The 18,307-nt window shown below is 52.3% G+C and overlaps 7 protein-coding genes across 7 annotated transcripts; 4 read left to right on the top strand and 3 right to left on the bottom strand.

The window, feature by feature from the left end:
* Positions 1–114: 114 nt before the first annotated feature.
* Positions 115–1,053, bottom strand: VTN49DRAFT_2651 (uncharacterized protein; the record flags this gene model as incomplete). The annotated part of the gene is made up of 1 exon (XM_069410400.1): positions 115–1,053. One exon carries the CDS (start codon positions 1,051–1,053, stop codon positions 115–117), a length of 939 nt encoding a protein of 312 aa, XP_069269209.1.
* A 584-nt stretch (positions 1,054–1,637) lies between these two features.
* On the bottom strand, positions 1,638–4,035 carry VTN49DRAFT_2650 (uncharacterized protein; the record flags this gene model as incomplete). Its single annotated transcript, XM_069410399.1, has 5 exons — positions 1,638–2,478; positions 2,527–3,403; positions 3,454–3,748; positions 3,800–3,870; positions 3,927–4,035. 5 exons carry the CDS (start codon positions 4,033–4,035, stop codon positions 1,638–1,640), a joined length of 2,193 nt encoding a protein of 730 aa, XP_069269208.1.
* Positions 4,036–5,902: 1,867 nt separating this feature from the next.
* VTN49DRAFT_2649 (uncharacterized protein) lies at positions 5,903–9,273 on the top strand (the record flags this gene model as incomplete). The annotated part of the gene is made up of 3 exons (XM_069410397.1): positions 5,903–6,036; positions 6,108–6,301; positions 6,356–9,273. The coding sequence occupies 3 exons, from the start codon at positions 5,903–5,905 to the stop codon at positions 9,271–9,273; spliced, it is 3,246 nt and encodes a 1,081-aa protein (XP_069269207.1).
* A 174-nt stretch (positions 9,274–9,447) lies between these two features.
* On the top strand, positions 9,448–10,675 carry VTN49DRAFT_2648 (uncharacterized protein; the record flags this gene model as incomplete). Its single annotated transcript, XM_069410396.1, has 7 exons — positions 9,448–9,461; positions 9,520–9,609; positions 9,669–9,800; positions 9,858–9,902; positions 9,973–10,148; positions 10,208–10,296; positions 10,355–10,675. The coding sequence occupies 7 exons, from the start codon at positions 9,448–9,450 to the stop codon at positions 10,673–10,675; spliced, it is 867 nt and encodes a 288-aa protein (XP_069269206.1).
* A 28-nt stretch (positions 10,676–10,703) lies between these two features.
* VTN49DRAFT_2647 (uncharacterized protein) lies at positions 10,704–11,615 on the bottom strand (the record flags this gene model as incomplete). Its single annotated transcript, XM_069410395.1, has 1 exon — positions 10,704–11,615. The coding sequence occupies one exon, from the start codon at positions 11,613–11,615 to the stop codon at positions 10,704–10,706; it is 912 nt and encodes a 303-aa protein (XP_069269205.1).
* Positions 11,616–12,344: 729 nt separating this feature from the next.
* On the top strand, positions 12,345–14,353 carry VTN49DRAFT_2646 (uncharacterized protein; the record flags this gene model as incomplete). The annotated part of the gene is made up of 3 exons (XM_069410394.1): positions 12,345–13,064; positions 13,679–14,168; positions 14,238–14,353. The coding sequence occupies 3 exons, from the start codon at positions 12,345–12,347 to the stop codon at positions 14,351–14,353; spliced, it is 1,326 nt and encodes a 441-aa protein (XP_069269204.1).
* A 1,938-nt stretch (positions 14,354–16,291) lies between these two features.
* Positions 16,292–18,005, top strand: VTN49DRAFT_2645 (uncharacterized protein; the record flags this gene model as incomplete). The annotated part of the gene is made up of 4 exons (XM_069410393.1): positions 16,292–16,500; positions 16,564–17,629; positions 17,687–17,861; positions 17,920–18,005. The coding sequence occupies 4 exons, from the start codon at positions 16,292–16,294 to the stop codon at positions 18,003–18,005; spliced, it is 1,536 nt and encodes a 511-aa protein (XP_069269203.1).
* Positions 18,006–18,307: the final 302 nt, after the last annotated feature.

The raw sequence follows: 18,307 nt of genomic DNA, 5'->3' as shown, positions 1-18,307 counted from the left end.
TTGGTTAGAGACGTTTCAAGTGTACTGTACATGTAAAGAGTTTCTCCCATTCCACGCTGCGCCCAAACTCCGGAAACCCCGTGGGGAAAAGCAAAGCCCAATCCGAATTCGACTTTATGCATCCGTCATGATTTTATCTTCGTCCTCTCCCTCACCCATGGCCGTGTCTTCGCCGAATACATCCTCCATCTTGCCATCCCCTTCATCTTCCTCTTCCCCGCCTTCTTCACCAGCTTTGTTGCCGCTGCTAGTCTGCCCCGCGGGCGCTCCACCAGCACCAGAATCTTCCTCATCCTCTTCCTCTCCTTCACTCTCCCACCCATCTTGGAGATTCCACCCCATACCCGTCAGACAGAACCGTTCCGGCGGCAGTCTAACTCCGCCCATCTCCACACTAGAAAAGGCGTTCTTTGCCGCAGCCGCCGGATCAGCTCCGCCGCGCGCCACGCCCGGCAGCGCAATCCGGTTCCTCTCCTGAGCCATATCAATGAGGAACTCTTTTGGCAGGCCCGACTGGAACTGGTAGTGCAGACGTGACGCGATGCTTAATCGTAGAGCCTGCAATGTCACCGTACTGACTTCGACGGCGCCGCGGCCTCCGACCGTGGTCACTGTGGGCTGTTGTCCTTGCTGCTGCTGTTGCTGATCACCTTGCTGCCCCGGCGTAGCGCTCCCCGCGTAGCCTTCCATGGTGAGATGCACCGCGTCCTGTAATGTCGATGATGTGTATCGGTAGGCAAAGTCGAGTAATTGCAATGGCACCCGCTCCTGGTATGCGGTCACTCCGAGCGACGCAAGCAGCATGTGGATCAGCCGCACATCCCGCGGTCGTCGTGACTTGCCCGAGTCACTGAGTGATGTCGCCGGTACAGCCGGCGGCACATTCGCCGCTGGAGCTGCCGTCGTCGCCGCATCGCCGTTAGTCATCCCCGCTGCTGTTGTTGCTGTTGTGCTCGTCGCGGTGTTGGCCTGGGTCGAAGCGGTTCCAGAGTTTGCCGTAGTTTCTGCTGGCGGTGTCAGAGGATGCGACATTTGTGGACGCGGCGATGCCATTGTCGGACCTTTTCTTTTATCGGTTCGTCAATGATCCAGAAGTAAGAATGCACGATGTATGGCTAGAAGAGATCGACCTTCAGCGGTCCGGCATGACGCAATTTGGTAATAACCAGTTATAGAGACGGATCACCTTTCATTGAACGTGTAGATTCTGGGAATGATCCCATTCGTTTGATTGGGGTCGTTGGGCAAGTTCAAGCCGTCGTTGGAGGTTGATTGATGGATGGAGATCAAGCTCAGAGGCGCCGAGCCAAGTGATGGCGCTATTCCTTGTTTGGATTAGCGCCAGTCAAAGCACCTTGGTTATGTAATCAATTGAAGGCCTCAGGGCTCAGGCAGACAGGCTGACAACGCAGGGACCATTACCAGGAAAGACAGGAAACGACGAATGCGATTAGGTATTCAGCTCTATACGCCAGGCCGACGATCTATCGGCGATGCATATGTAGTGTATGTACATGTACAATAACCCGCTCAAACTGCCATGCAAAATTGTCCCTAACGAAACCAAACCCATTGCAATGTATGATCCGCAGTCAAAGATGGAAAATCAAACCGTCATCTAACAACGCCATTCAAATCTAACGCCTGCGCGAGTGGCGCGCACCTCGCCATCGTTGATCTTCGGCCAAGTCATCTTCCTCGTCCGAGTACTCAGCGTCAGACTCATCGTCCACAGACTCGGCGAGAGAGTCCCGCGAGATGTAACTATCCGTCAGGCCATTGTGGTCGTCATCGTCGTATTCACTACCCAGATCATCGCTGTAGGCAACGTCACTGTCAATTTCGTCTTCTTCCTCGTCCTCTTCTTCATCCTCACTAGCAGTGAGAGAGAAGTTGTCCAGATCGGTAGGTTCTCGCCAGTAGTTGAAATCAGTAAACTCTTCGCTACCACCTTGCACCAGCAGGCTGACGGGAGGGAAGAAGTGGTCGACTAGTTCCCTCATCGATACGTAGCTGCTCTTGTACTTGTTGAGACTAAGAAGATCCAGCGAGACCTCGGCATTGGAATTGATCGTGAAGATCCGCGTCGACGGGATATTCACTGACCGATAGCTGAGCGCATCTGTCAAGCGGTTGCCGAAGCCTGCGTAGAATGGGTTGTGGTCCGGAGGGAAGAGGCTCAGAATGTCACGCAGGCAGGCCATCTTGAACACCTCAGGCTTCCGCAGGTAGATCTCGCGCCGGAGCGCAGCGATAGTCCGATCTGGACTCATGATTACTGGGCCCTTGGGCAGTCGATATCCATCCTGCAGAACGCCGTTGAGGTATGCGCGTGTGCTGTCGGCTTGGCCAGTCGAGCGGCTCGTCAGGTACATGATGTTGTACCCGTTGTTCACGATATCTGTAAACAGCTTTGCGACTCCTTGATGCGTCCAGTCTCGGCCGATCATATTCAATACATGGCCCAGGACATCCGACCTAATAACTGTCAGATACTGAATCAACAAACAAATTAAAGACACTTACTTTGTGATCGTGCCATCGATATCGGAAATTACAATCGGTGTTCGGTAGTTCCACAGATACATCGTCGCTGGACAGGTCGCCTTGTTGACGCTGAAGGTCATGGGATTAGGGCCCGGTTTCAAATTCAGCTTCTTGAGCTGGTCGCTGGTCAGTCGCAACGTCTTGGCATAGTTGCGGTTCGGATCGCCAACGCCGCTGCTCTGCGGTGGCGTTTGTGGTGGAGTGGGCGGCGCCGGCTGAACATCGGACTGAGCACGCTGATGGCGCGTCTGCAGGGGGGTACCCGGCACGTTCTGGTCCCCTTCGCTATGATAACCCGGGTCCGAAACGGAGTCATCTCCCACATTGCGTCCCTCCGACTTCAGCGAATTCAGCGCAGCTCTCCGACTCGCCTCTTGCTTCGCCTCTTCACTGCGGTAGATCCACAAATTCCCACTCTCATCGGCCCCCATAAGCGCTCCGAGGTCGTAGTTGCCCTCTAGCTCCTCTGCGAGGATCTTACGCGCAATCACTTCGGCTCGGAGGGCATCTTCCTCATTGCTTTTATAACCAGTCATGTCCAACATCAAGTCACCCGTCTCCGTTACTTTCGAGGGAATGTTGGAGATGGACAACTTTTTGGAAAGCGAAATTGCTCGTGATACGGCCTCCTCTGGTGAGACGGGTGGTGGGCTCGTTGATCGGCGTTCCAGGCGCGGATCATCCCGGCCGGAGACAGATTTCCGAGGCGAGCTCTGCAGGCTTCCCGTTGCTCCCGGGAGCACGTTATCCGATGTCGAACGGTCCAGCTTCAGAGGGGGAATCTGGTCACCAAAGGAGCTTCCTCGCGAGCGGGCCCCGTTTCCGCTAGGTGAGCCGGTAACGGGTGTAATTGTTCCTGTAGTGTGTCAGCACTGCGTCAACAGGAATCCAAATTTAGAACCATACCGGTCTCCTTGGATTCACTCGCATCGCCCGCTGACCATGTCGAGGTTGCCTTCAGACCTCCACGGTCACTCTTTGCAGCAGGTGACTGAGCTCTATCTAGGTCCAGGTCCGGCGGTTCTTGTAATGATGGAAGGTCGGGAGTCGACGGCTTCGGGCTGCTCGTTGGCGAGACTAACGGTGACGTCTGAAGCGAGGCTGGAACATCATCTGTAGTTTCAAAGACGAAGAATGCTTCTCCGCCTTCCCCTAGCTTCATCGGAAAGTCCTGCTTGACTCCATTGACGGTGAACTCGACCTGTACGCTGCGTCAGCCTCAAGTTGCAGACATGACCAGCTCTCGATGTACCTTCTTTTCGTACGGCCGAAGCAGGGAGAATTTGCCGAACCGGACGTGGAACGGCGAGCAAGCCAGCGTGCCTACACCACAATCAGCAACATAGTTGCTAAACACCGCGCCTCCGAACCACACCCACCATCCTCATGCTCGACCACGATCACATCAATGGCTCCGCTCAGCGTCGCTGGGTTGATCGAGTTCCATGTCTTGGATACGGGACCGCTCAAGCTTCGCACGTACTGCATTCCGGGCGGTCGGCGAGGGAATTTTACCAACCAATGTCCGGTTTCGAGCCGAAAAATGAACGAATCAAGACAAGACCAGAACGGAAGCGTTCGTAAAATTTATGGGTGCCGAACGCACTTCGCAGAGGAACCCGACGAAGATAGCCGATTATCATGTGACACTCACAGAGGCCATGTACAGAGCACGTGCGCTCATTGCGTGGCCAGGGCCAAAGGCACAAAAAGACGCACCAGGCGGGCGCAGAAGAGACAGAACGAGCGGACTGCACTGCAGACAAACGATCGCGGAACGTGGGTGGGAACAGTGAAACGACAACAGAGTGTTGGGCGCATCTGGTGCCCTCTCAACACTCAACAGCGTCACTCGGCCCACTCTCGCCGATCACATGCATTGCTGACTAAGACTTTACTAAAATTGAGACAGCCCAGCCTCCGATTCGCACCGCCACTGTGGCTATAAGCCGAGGTCCATTTGTCAAAACTGGGCTAGTTCGTTAATCTGAGACGGCTATCTACGGACGTATTTCAGCCGTTTCAACCCTTCTATAGGCTACAAGTAAGCTGTTCTGAACTGCAGAATTGCAATTGGTATTAGCGATTCAGTCTAATCGACATTATTTTCGCAAAGGTTCCATTCTGTACGTGAGTACATTCTACTATCTACTGCAATGTTGATATGTCAGTCCAGAGCACTCCGTACAAGTCCTTTTCTCCTGCTGATTTATCCCTACACTCGGTCAGGAGGCCCGCCCCAAACACTCACCGTCCAAAGTCGCAGAGATCGCAGCATTTCCGGAGGGTGTGTGGCAACTGGGCGTTAAATGATGGAAGGCACACATGTTAAGATCGGAGTTTAGCCATAGAAACCGAGCGTTGTACGCTCAATTAGGCCGAAGTACTGAGCGCTTGGAAGGATTCGGTCCATCGCCAGTCCGTCCGGCATCGGGGTGAGGAACTTGCCAATCCCGTCGATCCAAAATGATTTATGCGATTAACTTTGACAAGCCTTCGAGAATTCCTAATGACGGGTTCCGGCCAGCGGTCTCCCAGTGGTCCAAATCGCAGGGAATGGTCACCCAACAGCCGGCAATCGTAAAGAGAACCCCTGTAACAGAGTTTATTCTTTCTGTCACAATGTAGGCCTTTATGGTTAAAGCGAATGGGGCTTCCGGAACTGGAATGGACCTGTTCTCTGCGATAAAACGCATATTCGCTTCGGTCAAATCTATAAGTGTTCCCATACTTGACGCAAATCCAATCTGTCCTCATCAGAACGCTTTTTCGATAAGCCCGGAACTTTTCAAGACTGAAATCGCCATACGTGTCAAGCAATGGTGAAGGGGCCGGCATTGCTTCTATTGGTCATGACGGAGAGTATGAGATTCAAGTCTCTGGAGTCTTTGCCAGGTCGCTCTTCGAGGATAGGATAAATCCTGGGAAATCCCGAAGAACTTCGGGACTACTCCGTAATAGTTGTAACAAATGATCTCAGAGGGACATTTCTTGAGGTGACGACATTGCTGAATAATTATAACTATTACCCATTGAAATCAATGACTCAGCGAACGGAATGGTGGACTGCTGTCTCTGGAGCGGTGCGAGTACTAACACTTTGGTTACGAGCTAGGGTTGATCAGGTCTAGGCCGAATGCCGAAGGGATTCCCCATCCAGCCAGGGCCCCGGCAACTGGCCAGAATTTCGGGACCGAAAACGGGTCACATGACCCGCTGCAAGAACCGTCACGTGATGTAGATCCCTGCCCGCAAATTCAATGGCCAACGTCGTAACGGTAGAATGGTCTCCTCCATCGCTCACGCGAACTCGCGTTGACAGCCGCCTTGGGGCTGCCGTCCGTCTCGCTCGTGGATGGACTACCATGTGGGGATGTATGAGGCGCTATTTTGGAATATCGAGGCCTATTCCACCGTGATTCCCCGAGTGAGGGTCCGAGGTGCCATGGCGCTGCTTCTGGCGGGCACCATTTTTTGGGCGCTGAGCTGGTGAGAACATTCCCGCCGCTGGGCGTTTGCCGGCGTGACTGCCGCAATGCTGATAGGCGTTTCTGGGTTAGGCTCCTGTACCGCGCCTGGCAAGTGTTGCAGACCCCCAATGAGGTTCTCGTCGACAAGCTCGGGTTGGACATCCCGCCGGCTCCCGAAGTCACGCTCGAGGAGATTTCGGCGCGGGAAATACGAATCGCATGGAAGCAGCCCGAGTATTACTATTCAGTCCATAAGCATATCGTGCAGGTCAACGGTGCCAAAGGTAATAATACGTGGTCAGCATCTCCAGCAGAGACGGGAGCTTACGGAGCTGCAGTTGGGGAGACAAAGAGAACGGAGACCGCTGTCACCATCGGCGATTTGATCCCAGGACATATCTATCATATCTGCGTCTTTGCTGTGAGCGCGGCCAATTTCCAAACAGCCAGCGCCGTCCTTCATGTCCGAACAAAGCCTCTACCTCTTTCGCAGACCCAACAAGATGCTTCCGTTGAGGGTCCGACCATTCAGGCCTACGTTCCGCGAACCCCCGCTGCCGCGCTGGCCCCGCCGTCCGCGCCGGTGATGGCTCGGGAACCTAGCGCGGGTCCTCCTCAGCACAAGCGATCGGGCCAGGGTCGGAAGTCGTCGCCGGCCGCAGCCGCTCCGGATTCGTCGCAGTCCGAAGATCAACAACGAACTGTATCACAGGAAGATACTGGCGAAACATTGGAACAACTGGCAGAACGTTTGAAGTCGCTTCAACAGGAACACGAGAATGTGGACAGGCAAATCCAAGAGGAGGAGGAGGAACATATGGCAACACTGAAGGAGCTTGAGAAGCAAAGGGATGAGTTGAAGCAGCGGGTCAAGGAGAAGGATGAGGCAAGCGGGGATCTCAAGAAGCACGTCAACAAGCTGGAAAGTGTCAACCGGACGGTGCAGAGCGAGAAGACTAAACGCGAGCGGCTCCTGCAGCAGAAAGAAGCGGAGCGCCGTAAGCGACGGGAGGACATCGCGCGCTGGAAGGAGGCCGTTACGCAAATGAGCAAGGACATTGGGCGGATAAAGGAGGAAAAGGCGCGGGTTGAGGACGAAGCCGCCAAGCAAGCGAGCGAGCTTCGTAGCAAAATCTCTGCCGAGCAAGCGGAAATGAAGTGCATTGATGAGGACATTCAAGAAAAAGGCGGCCGCATCAAGAAACTGGAGGACGAGAGGCAACGGCTGCAAGGCGCTGACAGCGAAGAGGGCAAGGAGCTTGACCGAATTGATACAGAAAAGGCCCGTCAGTGGGAGGCGCGATTGAGCAGTCTGCATGCACGGTACGCCGCTCTCGTCAATTTACACACACAAGCCCAGCAACAGTACCAGGAGGCCCAGGAGCGGCTTCAGTGGTTGAACAGCCAACGCACCAATGGCACTGGTCCGTTTGCTGCGCTGCAGCCTATCGACCTGGATCTCACATCCCAAACTCCCATGATGCGCCGGCCTCGCCATCGCGGCTCGCTAACGAACAGCATGCCGCCGCCTATGGCGTTCCAAATGGATTCGTCGTTCTCCCATGCGACCAACTACAGTGGCACCTCCGGCCATTCTCCTACTTTTGCTCCTAGTTCTACATTCTTTAACATCAACAACGGCATGACTTTTTCTGAAGCCGCAGGGCCGTCGGACCCCATTGCCGCCGAGTCCGATGCGTCCTTCCCGATGAGCCCTCGAGCAGATACTTTACTTCCGTCGGATCTTCTGGGAGATGAAGACCCCACGGACATCCCTGGCCCTGCCGTCGACACTCAGGTAACAAGTCCTGGGCCAACGACGTCTACGGTGGAGAATCCCCGTTCACCTTCCGTCTCCTCCGAAACCAAGTCTGCGTCGTTCTTCACTAGTCCACGAGGAAGCCTTCATGAAGTGGATCTTCCACCGACCACTCAAGAGGAAGCTTCGGGAGAAGGGTCTGCTGGCGCACAAAGCGCATCGCGGCGGTTGTCGGGTTTCTTCGGCTTCAACCGCCAGCGCGGGAAGACCATGGTGGACATGCCACCCTTACTGGGGTCATTGAAGCCGGGACAAAGCAGATCGTTCCCGCGCAATTTTGACGATCTCGAGGCGGCAAATGTGCGACGACGTCGGCTTGCGCAGGCGGCGAACTGGGCAAACCCCATGTCCTTCTTTCCGCGGAGCGGAACCGGACATATCACCGCCGATAGCTCCTCCGACCACATCGTGTCGAAGAAGAGTGCATTTGCGAACATCTTCTCGTCCAGCAAGTTCACCTCCGGGAGCTCGGCTGATGATTCCAAGTTGTCGCCTGACGGAAATAAGGGGTACAATCAATTCAGCCCCAGGCATGATCCTATCGATCCGTCCTCGATTCTGAAGGCCGTTCGGAGAGAGTCATCTCCTCGTCCTTCATCATTTTCTTTTGAGAACCAGCTCCCACATCCGTCCACAGATCCTTTCGGCTGGTCAAGTAAGGATATGCCAGGGCATCGCGGCTCGCTGGGGCTTGATTGGAATCAGCCCTGGTCACTGGCCCCTTCCCGTCGCCCATCGACACAGTATGGGTCTTCGACGCATCTGCCCCTCGGCATATCGTCTGCGGAGTCAGATTTCCTCCAGGAACCATTCGAGAAGCAACAGCGACCGGTACAGGCGCCCATTGGTACTCGTCCTGCGTCGTCACACCAACTTGGTACGAAACTCAATCCGGCTGCCCCGTCATTCAAAACACTATTCGGCAAGAAGTCGGATAAAGCCAAGGACAAGGAGTCGAAGGACTCTAAAGAAGCCAGGGGAGGGTCCAAGTCTGCGGATCTGGAAAGCAATCCGGAGGATAGCTCGCCGCCATTGTCGCGGAGATCCAATAAATCCCGGTCTCTGTCCACGGCCACTGAGTCTGGTGACTCACTCGATCTTATTCCCTCGAACTTGTCGGACAACTCCGGGCCAAAGGAGTCGTTCATCCAAAAGCTCACGCGCAAGGGCAGTTCCAGCAAATTTAACCTGTCCTGGAAGGATCGTGGTGGGATATTTGCAAAGAAGAACGAGTCCTTTTCCGGTGACATCGATGAGGATGCGAATGACGGAGAAGCGGCTCTTGCAAAGAGCTTCGACAGCTCTGCCTCGACCGCGCCGTCGACAGACAAGTCGAACGCGCGGAGCAGTCGTAATTTCTTTGGACTCAAGTCCAAGAAGGACAAGGCAGGCGAGGGAGGTGAAAAAGCCAGTGAGACGGGAGATGAGTCTCAGTAGTTCATGAATCTCATGATTTATCTAGCTAGAATATTTCTGTGCGGTGGTCGTCTCGTAGATGTCATGCACAAGTGATAGAGAATTATCACCAAAAGTATTTTTCTTTTCCGATATGGAGTATGTTTCTTCTCTCTGTATTAGTCCGATCCATCATAATTTTTGACATCATCACCAATGGCGAACTCCAAGTAGGTCCTAGAAAGATTCAAAAATAAAAGCAGAGTAACTAATCTTGCTACGAAACAGATACGAATACGTGCGCAACTTTGAACAACCAGACCACCTGCTTCCACAGTCCTGGATCGTAGTCCGCATCGACGGCCGGGGATTCCACAAGTGCGCATCCCCATCTGCGTCCTGCTCAACGGCCTATTAACGTGAATGAAATGGATCAGATTCAGCGATAAGTATGGCTTTGAAAAGCCAAATGACCGGCGGGCGCTGGATTTGATGAACGCCGCAGCCGTGGACGTCATGAAGGACCTCCCGGATCTGAATATCGCGTACGGCGTCAGCGATGAGTATAGGTGAGTTTTCTCGTCTGCTTTCTGCATCTGTTATGCATTACTAACAAGAAATGTCAGTTTCGTGTTCCATCCAAGCTGTCAATTATTCGAGAGACGGAGCTCGTGGGTGGTTCCTTTTTTCCTTGTGCCCCTCCTCTTTGGGACGATCTTGCTGATAATGGAGGACGTGAAGAAAACTTGTCTCGACAATTGTTTCTAGCTTCACGGCTTCGTATATTTTCCACTGGCCGGAGTTCTTCCCTGATAAACCGCTGGAGGCGTCGCATTTGCCGACTTTTGATGGAAGAGCCGTTCTGTATCCCACGGCGAGTATTTTGCGGGATTACCTCAGTTGGCGGCAGGTGGACTGTCAGTTTTTCTATTAATTTGATGTTGGGCAATTTGCGGCCGTTACTGACGCATACCAGGCCATATAAACAACCTCTACAACACTACATTCTGGAATCTCGTCCTCAAAGGAGGCATGAGTAATACCGAGGCAGAGAAGGCGTTGCAAGTACGAATCTCTCCGTGAAGCGAAGCCTGACGAATACGGGATGCTGAAGCAAAAACAGGGCACGGTATCCTCCGACAAAAACGAGATCCTCTTCAGCCGGTTCGGAATTAACTACAACAACGAGCCGGAGATCTTCAAAAAGGGCAGCGTCGTGTACCGACAATATGAGCTCGAAGAGCCGCAATCATCGACGGCAACAGAAACTCCGGATGCTTCGCGTGGAAAAGAGGAACTCTCTCGCACGCAGCAGGAGAAGCTACGAAAGCTGCGCTGCAAGGCCAAAGTGGTCGTGGAGCATGTCGATATCATCAAAGATGACTTTTGGGCAAGAAGGCCGTGGATCCTGTCCAATCGGCCGGGTAGATTGCCTGCAGCGTGATGTGTGGTGCCCTCTATGTAGGCTTCTATTATGTACATGAATCATGACTCATAACCCGCCGCTTCTTTTTCTTGCGATTATCCTGGATATCCTTGCTTCCGCCATCATCTATGCTCGTAGTTGTCGAGTCCGCCGGTGATGCTATTGATGTCGGTGTCGGATATGCGTCTTGTGCTTTTCTCCGTTTTCGTTCTTTGTTCTCGCTTTTCTTTTTCTTCTTTTTGTTCTTTTCTTTTGACTTGGATTTTCGTTTCTTGGGAATATCTCCGCCATTCGATTCGGAGCGTGTAGAAGTAGAATTTGGCTCGGTCATTCCGTCGTCTTGGGTTTGATCAGTAACCTCCGTTTCCTTGCCCTTCCTCTTTTTCTTCTTCTTTTCCTCCTTTCTTCGTTTGTCTGATTCCGTATCTTCAGTCTTTCGCTTCTTTCGCTTCTTCGCAGAGCGTTCCTCGTCCTCAGTGTCGTGACGCTTCTTCTTTTTCTTCCCTTTCTCCTCCTCGTCATCTGCGTCCCTTCTCTTTCTCTTTCTCTTCTCCCCATCCTCCGAATCCTGTCGCTTCCTCTTTTTCTTCTCCTTGTCTGTTTCCCCTTCGTCCTTTCCAGACTGTGTAGATGTCCCAGCCGTCCCAGGCAGAACCTCTCCCCTTACAAAATACCGGTAAAGCTCACTCATCCCTTGCCCACTCTCCTCATTACCAGTCTTCCGTTCTTCACTGCCCACACTCCGTAGTGCATTTTCGAACCCCTTCAACCACCATTGATTCGCGATGGGATCCTTGCTCGATCTCTGCCCGAGGCCTCTGCGGTCGTCACGGCGTGTGATGAGGAGCGGTTTCGTTAAACCCAATCCCTTGTGTTTGCCGGGTTGTTTGTTCAGTGGATTGCCTGGTCCGGTCCAGCCGTGACGGATAAGGTAGGCCTGGGCGTCGAGTCTTGACATTTTTATCTGCGCGCGCCTTTTCTCGCTTGCTGCTTGTGCGAGCGGCGCAAGTGACGGATTGGATGAGTGTGGCGGTGGGAATTGAGGGTTGTGGTGGTTGATCCGTTCGTTTCTTCGAAAAAGTGGTTATCGCCGAGGCATCATTGTTTTCGTGCTATGTCTGTATCTTGTGATTGTTGTTGAATCTCTGGAACAGAGAGTATGGGCTTGATATCAGGTTCGTCAACACTCAACTGTCGCGGGTGGAAAAAGTTTCTGAGCAGCAGTTTGAAAGTTTCCAGTTCTAACATTAAACTACAGAAATTGTATATAAAATACGTATAAAATACGAGCGTTGTCTGCCAAGTAGGTTACAAACTTGAATTTTCACCGTAAACCATTCGAATGGCAGAGATCGGGTAATTCCTTACCAAACCTCTACCATATCTGGGCTAGCGCGGTAACCTTGCTAACCAGGGCTTTCGGAGCGATCTCTTGCGAACACCCCTGCCTGGAAGTGTTTACTTCATTAAGACACCGCCTTAGAATTTTCCACGTTTCGAGACTTCGATTCTTTTCTCTGGATGCCTGCCATTTGAAAGGCCCGGCGACTGGCATAGCCCTCTGCATTTGCACCGTCGATGGAGAAGATCAAATTCTACCCTTAATTATGGAGTGTGCGCGGGGACCAAGACGAAGGAGATCTGGGTCAAATTCCTGAGTTTCTTCCGCGACAGAATCAACAAGAAGATGGCATACCGGCCGAACACTTTTGACATGACCCGAACTGTCCTGGGTTGCAGGATTTTTAAGGGCCATGCGACGAAATTCACGAAGGCACTTTGGAAAGAGGCTAAAACTCCTGCTTTGGAAGCGATCCTAAGGAGCGACCAACGCCGTACGGACACCATAGTGGGTATTCTGACTCCTGACCTCGAGAGCCAGATGGAGTCCATTTGCAAGATCGATGTGTTCGCAACGACCCGCCCAAGTAGGATGGAGACTCTTAAGGACGAAGAGATGCCGGAGCCTGACGCGATCCTTTCGCTTGCAGCGGAAAAGCCGCCCGATTTGTTGAAGCTACTTTACTCACTGATGGACCGAAAAGAGGGCTGCAAGGACTCAACTGAGTTGATCTCGCTTCTTGGGATACTAGCATATACCCGCCATAAGATAAAGACAAATGGTCTTCAAAGGAAAGTCTGTTTGCATCTGCACGCCTCGGGTACGCGACGCCACGGCCTCGACATGCTGCACGGTATGGGTGTATGCTGCTCGTACCAAGTGATTAACAGCGCAATCAAGGAGATTTCCAAAAAAGCGGCCGATCACGTAGCGGCGTTGGGTCAACAACCCAATGTCATTACCGCATATGACAATTTCGAATACACAATGGGTGTTCGACAACAGCGCCTGGATGGCACCCCCCCCCTTTTGATTCCTTCTTCGCGTTCTTCCACCACCATCCTGGTTTGTCGCATTCCTTGTTCAACTGCAACCTCAACTGCCAGTATTCTCTACTCATTGTGTTGCTCCTTTGACCGCCCGCAATGGCCACTCAAGGACACGAGCAGAACTATTGCAAAATATGCAAAAAGCTTCTCCCTGTTGATGAATTTCTACTTAACAACCAAGGGAAGAGAAACAAGACGTGCAAGCGTCATAGCAAGAAGCGCCCTTTGCAGATTGACGATTGAGATGAGTTCATCAAGTTGATCCGTAAATGGGACAGGGCCGTGAGTAACTAGAGGACTCCCAGCTCACCCCGTTTCATGCTTATGCAAACGATTTTCAGGATCAGCATGAGATTCTGAATGCAAGTTACACGTTCAGCTTGGACGCGCTCCCGGTCAGATTTGGTTCCTACCGCGTCTTCGAAAATGCAGTTGATTCTGGGTCCGGTAGTGTCGGCTCAAAAGATTCCCAAAGATCACAACTGAACGCGGCGATGGCGGATCTCGCCGAGATTATCTGGAAAGAGGGAGGATTTCGTTTCAGGCACACCGCGACAACCCACAAGACTTTGACATTTTCATACAACTGTTCCCAAGATGCAAAATTTGTTGATAAATACGAGTCAAAAGTGGCGCCAGAGAAACGGCGAGATGCGAGTCGCATGCTGCGTTTTCCATGCCAAAGCAAGCTTAGCATGCGCCCATGTTTCCAAAAATCGAACGCTTTCCCTGTCGATCCGCCATGAGTGGCACGAGCCATACCAGAGTATTCGTTTGTCGCCTGAAGCGCTAGCGCTGATCACCTCAATGGTCTCGACCAAGACGCCTGCGGAGATTTACCGCGAAATACAAGATTTCCCCGAGGCAGAGAATGTTACGCGACATCAAGTTTATTATCTTCGGCAGAGAGCCAGTGCCGGGCTTTGGCAGCGAGACGCTGACCCAATGAAATCCGCCACAATTCTCCCATCTGAAGATGACCGATATCGGGATGCGTATGACTGCATTCCTTGGATGAACGTTAGGGCACTGATCTTTTACTCTCTCGAAGTGATTCGGAAACTCGCAGGATCTATCACCCAGCTAGTGATGGATGCGACGTACGGAACAAACAATGGTGGTATGGACCTTTTCTGTGTCCTAGCTTAAGTCGATGGGTCGGGAATTCCACTTGGATTCTAGTAGATAGCTTTCCCCTTAGCCCCCCAGAATGGGAACCAGACATACCACCAACATGATAACTTGAGCACACGATGGGAGTTCGCCAGCAACGCGTTGACGACAACAGCACGTTTCATTCTGTGACGATTGGTTGGCACGACATGCGACGACTTGCCACCCCGGCCAAGCGATTCTGTGCACTGAGTCCTGTGCCTCCTCGGTCACCGACCGTGAATGGTGGCTAGAAGTTGATTCTCTTTAACCTGCGCACGGGACTATGATGCAAGAACTTCAATTCCAGGTACGCTCATCCCATTCACGAGCTGACCCTCTTTGTAGTAGGCGTAAGCAATTCCAAGGCAGAAAACTCTACGGAGTTATCGGCAGTTGTAATCATGGTCATCAGTATCTAGTGATGGAGGTTTTTCGTTAAGTGGTTGTAGTTGTGGAAAGAGGAAAAGAGGGGAAGAATTAATTTCGGAGCGGCAGGGAGAAAATGTGCGGTGGTGGTCGGCTAGTAACTGGGTTAGGCTGTAACCCTAATGTACCGAGTAATGACGTCATGGCTCCGGCCCGTGCGGAACACCTCCAGATACCATTGATGGGTGCTCGGATGGTGGGAATGCTCCTGTTCTAATCATCTGGCATCTGGGTGAGGATACTACCAAACCAGCGCCGTCGCCGGTACTCGTCATTGTTGACGCCTCGAAGAAGAAGAGGCCAAAGCCAAGGGGAACAGAAATACAAACCCCTGGCAGAGTTGTCGTTGGAGAAAGATTTTTCCGCCTTCCGACCCCGCCCTTGAAAGGGTTGATGACCCCACAAATTCCCGCCCATTCCGGCAATGTCATTGGTTGGAGGGGAAGTTCCTGGTCCCTGACCGCCATCTGCCAATCTGGGGTTGAGAATTAAAGAGAACAAGATGCGCCTGCATGGGTTCGTGGTGACAGACAAGCATGACGAAATCAAGCCATGTGACATCATGGTAGCATGCACTAACTGTACTGCTCGGCCTCGGCATTGCTTCGAGAACGCATTGACAGCAAAGGTTGGGCACGTTGTCAGTTGATCTCTGGCCGGGCACATGCCGGAGGGCGCTCGGTCCAAGGACCGAACTTCGGATCGCGAAATTCCATGATCTTAGCGGGATTTTAACAGCTGTCGAGTGAACGGATTTCAAGTGATTTGATGTTGAGAGAAACTCATCTCCACCATGCTGGACTGTGGCTGTTGATGCTTGTAGTACTTGGCACTGGTACGACTCCCAATATACCCCCCCACGATTGATTCGATAACAGGCGATATCAGGCCATCGACTGATTGCCTCGAACGCGGAGCATTCGGCATAACATCTTCGTATCTCTTTAGGCTAGCAAAATGGTAGATGTAACTAACAGACGGAGATACTAGTTAATAAGTACCGTGACATCCTTGACCCGTCTCTCCCCGCATGACCGCATCTTGATCAGCTGAAAAACTGATACTCATTCAGGGAATCAACGCAGCAGATCATCACGCTAGATGTAACTAAATGCAAGGTCTCCGCCGGTGCAAGCCCTAAAAGTTGGCGCAGGGATGAACCTGGGGTCTGGATTACTTGATGTGGGAAAATCATAACACAAAATGATTCGTCAATTGGATCAACTATCAGTCTATCATCTTCCATTTGCAAATCTCAGCAAAGTTCCTCTTTTCTCCATGAGGAACGGACTTTCAACGGAGCAACCAAACGGGAAAATTTCCATTCTTTTAATTAGCGGTTCAATTTCTGCAGCAGCCCACATGTGGCAATCTTGGACGCGGTGTCCTAGCATTCACACCTCGAATCGCTTCCTTTAGTGCCGTGGGGGAGAAGCTTCCTTGATGCTACGTTCTTTGGAATGTTTCCTCTAGCATTGTTACCATTTCCGTTCGTTTTCGCTCTTCGGTCCCCGTCATTCCCTGGCCCGCCCGGGGTATAGATGCTGGTTGTGTCCGCTCGTTTGGTTCCTTCGTCCCCCGTTCGTTTCATCAGTGCACCTCTCCTTGTCGATCATTCATCCATAACTGACACAAGTTGATCGGTGAATTGCACTGATAACCATGCGCGTTTCATCCATCTCCATCGCCGCTGTGGCCCTGGCTGCCGCAGGGCAGTCGGCGTCATTGCCAAAGAGAGCTTCTGAGGAATCGTTCAATCGCCGTGCCGAGGAGGTAAAGGAGGTCTTTCAGATCGCCTGGGACGGATACTACAAGCATGCTTTTCCGCATGATCAGCTTCATCCCGTGGGCAATGGCTACGATGATAATCTGTACGTAGAATCCCATCTGAATCATTCATATGGCACTTGACTCAGGCTGGTATGGTTGCACAGGGGTGGTTGGGGCGCCTCAGCCGTAGACGCCCTCTCAACGGCGGTTATCATGGGTAAAGAAAAAATTGTCCACCAAATCCTGGACTATATCCCCACCATTGACTTTTCGCACTCCGTTGCCGAGGATGTCAGTCTCTTCGAGACTACAATCCGCTTCCTCGGCGGCCTGTTGTCGGGCTATGACCTGCTGACCGGGCCCGGAGCGCACATGGTCAGGGGCCGCAAGGACAAGGAAAAGGTGGAGGCCATTCTGCAGCAGGCGAAGAATCTCGCCGACGCGTTGAAATACGCGTTTGACACGGAGAGCGGCATCCCGCATAATATTCTCAAATTCAATCGCTCAGGAACCGACGGCGCCACGACCAATGGTCTCGCGACGACCGGTACGCTGGTGCTGGAGTGGACGCATCTCTCGGACCTCACAGGCGACGACGAGTATGCGCGTCTTGCGCAGAGATGTGAGTCGCATCTGCTCGACCCGAAGCCCGAATGGGCCGAGCCGTTCCCAGGGTTGGTCGGCTCGAATATTGACATCAAGACGGGCAAATTCGTGGATGCTCTCGTCCACTGGAATGGTGGAGACGATTCATTCTACGAGTATCTGATCAAGATGTACGCGTATGATCCGAAGCGGTTTGCGCGGTACAAGGACCGCTGGGTGAAAGCGGCAGAGTCCACCATGAAGCATCTCACATCGCATCCAGAGGGACATCGGAATCTCTACTTTGTGGATATTTACAATGGTACTGATCATTCTCGGCGGCATGACAGCCAGCACTTGACTGGCTTCATTGGTGGAAACTACCTGCTGGGTGGTTCCATCCTTCGTCGCAGGGACCTGATCGATTACGGCCTGAAGTTGGTCGACTCGTGGCATCATACTTACGCGCGAACCGCGACCAAGATTGGCCCGGAGACATTTAGCTGGGACCCGAAGACTGTCCCGGAAGATCAGAAGGCGTTCTTCAAGAAGAACGGCTTCTGGCTTAAGGATCCCGTGTACATCCTGCGGCCAGAGGTTGTCGAGAGCTACTACTATGCGTATCGTGTCACTGGCAACAGGAAGGTACGCGCCTCTCTTTTTCCCCGTCTCCTGCGGACTAAAACTGACAAGAATATGTAGTACCGAGACTGGGCCTGGGAAGCGTTCCGTCAGATCAGGGACATCACCCGGGTCGGAAGCGGATACTCTGCCATTAATGATGTCAATGACCCCAAGGGAGGTGGTTTCAGGAACTCCCAGGAGAGCTTTTTCTTCGCAGAGGTCCTGAAGTATCTGTACCTGATCAATGTTGACCGTAAGTAAAGACGGATTTCGTTTTGGCTTTGGACTTTCGACTGACTGTTTTTGCGTAGACGGAGAGTGGCATATCGATCGTCATGGAAGGAACGAGTATGTGTATAACACGGAGGCGCATCCGTTCAAGGTCCATCGGACGTGAATCAGTGAAAACGGGCGGAACGTATATGGGAATGAACTTCAGTACTAATTTTTTTAATGGCACTCCTGCTAATGGTAACGAACAGAATGATAAAAAAAAACAGTCGATCAATTGAAATAGGAAGCATTAGTCGATCCCACATTGCCTACGAGGTTTTTAGAATGGATGTGACCGTCGTCCGTCTCTTGACTTCGGTATGAAATGTATCAGGTGTCGTTATCGGCCATGGGCCGTACAATAGTGGGTGCTGGAACTCCTTAGTAAACGGCTCAATCGGAAGTATGGCCATCGGAAGTCTCTCG

This window comes from Thermomyces lanuginosus, assembly GCF_041956635.1.
Source record: "Thermomyces lanuginosus strain ATCC 200065 unplaced genomic scaffold VTN49scaffold_27, whole genome shotgun sequence".
Taxonomy (NCBI): domain Eukaryota; kingdom Fungi; phylum Ascomycota; class Eurotiomycetes; order Eurotiales; family Trichocomaceae; genus Thermomyces; species Thermomyces lanuginosus.
Note: the sequence above shows the minus strand (reverse complement) of the source record. Positions and strands in the feature narration are given on the sequence as shown.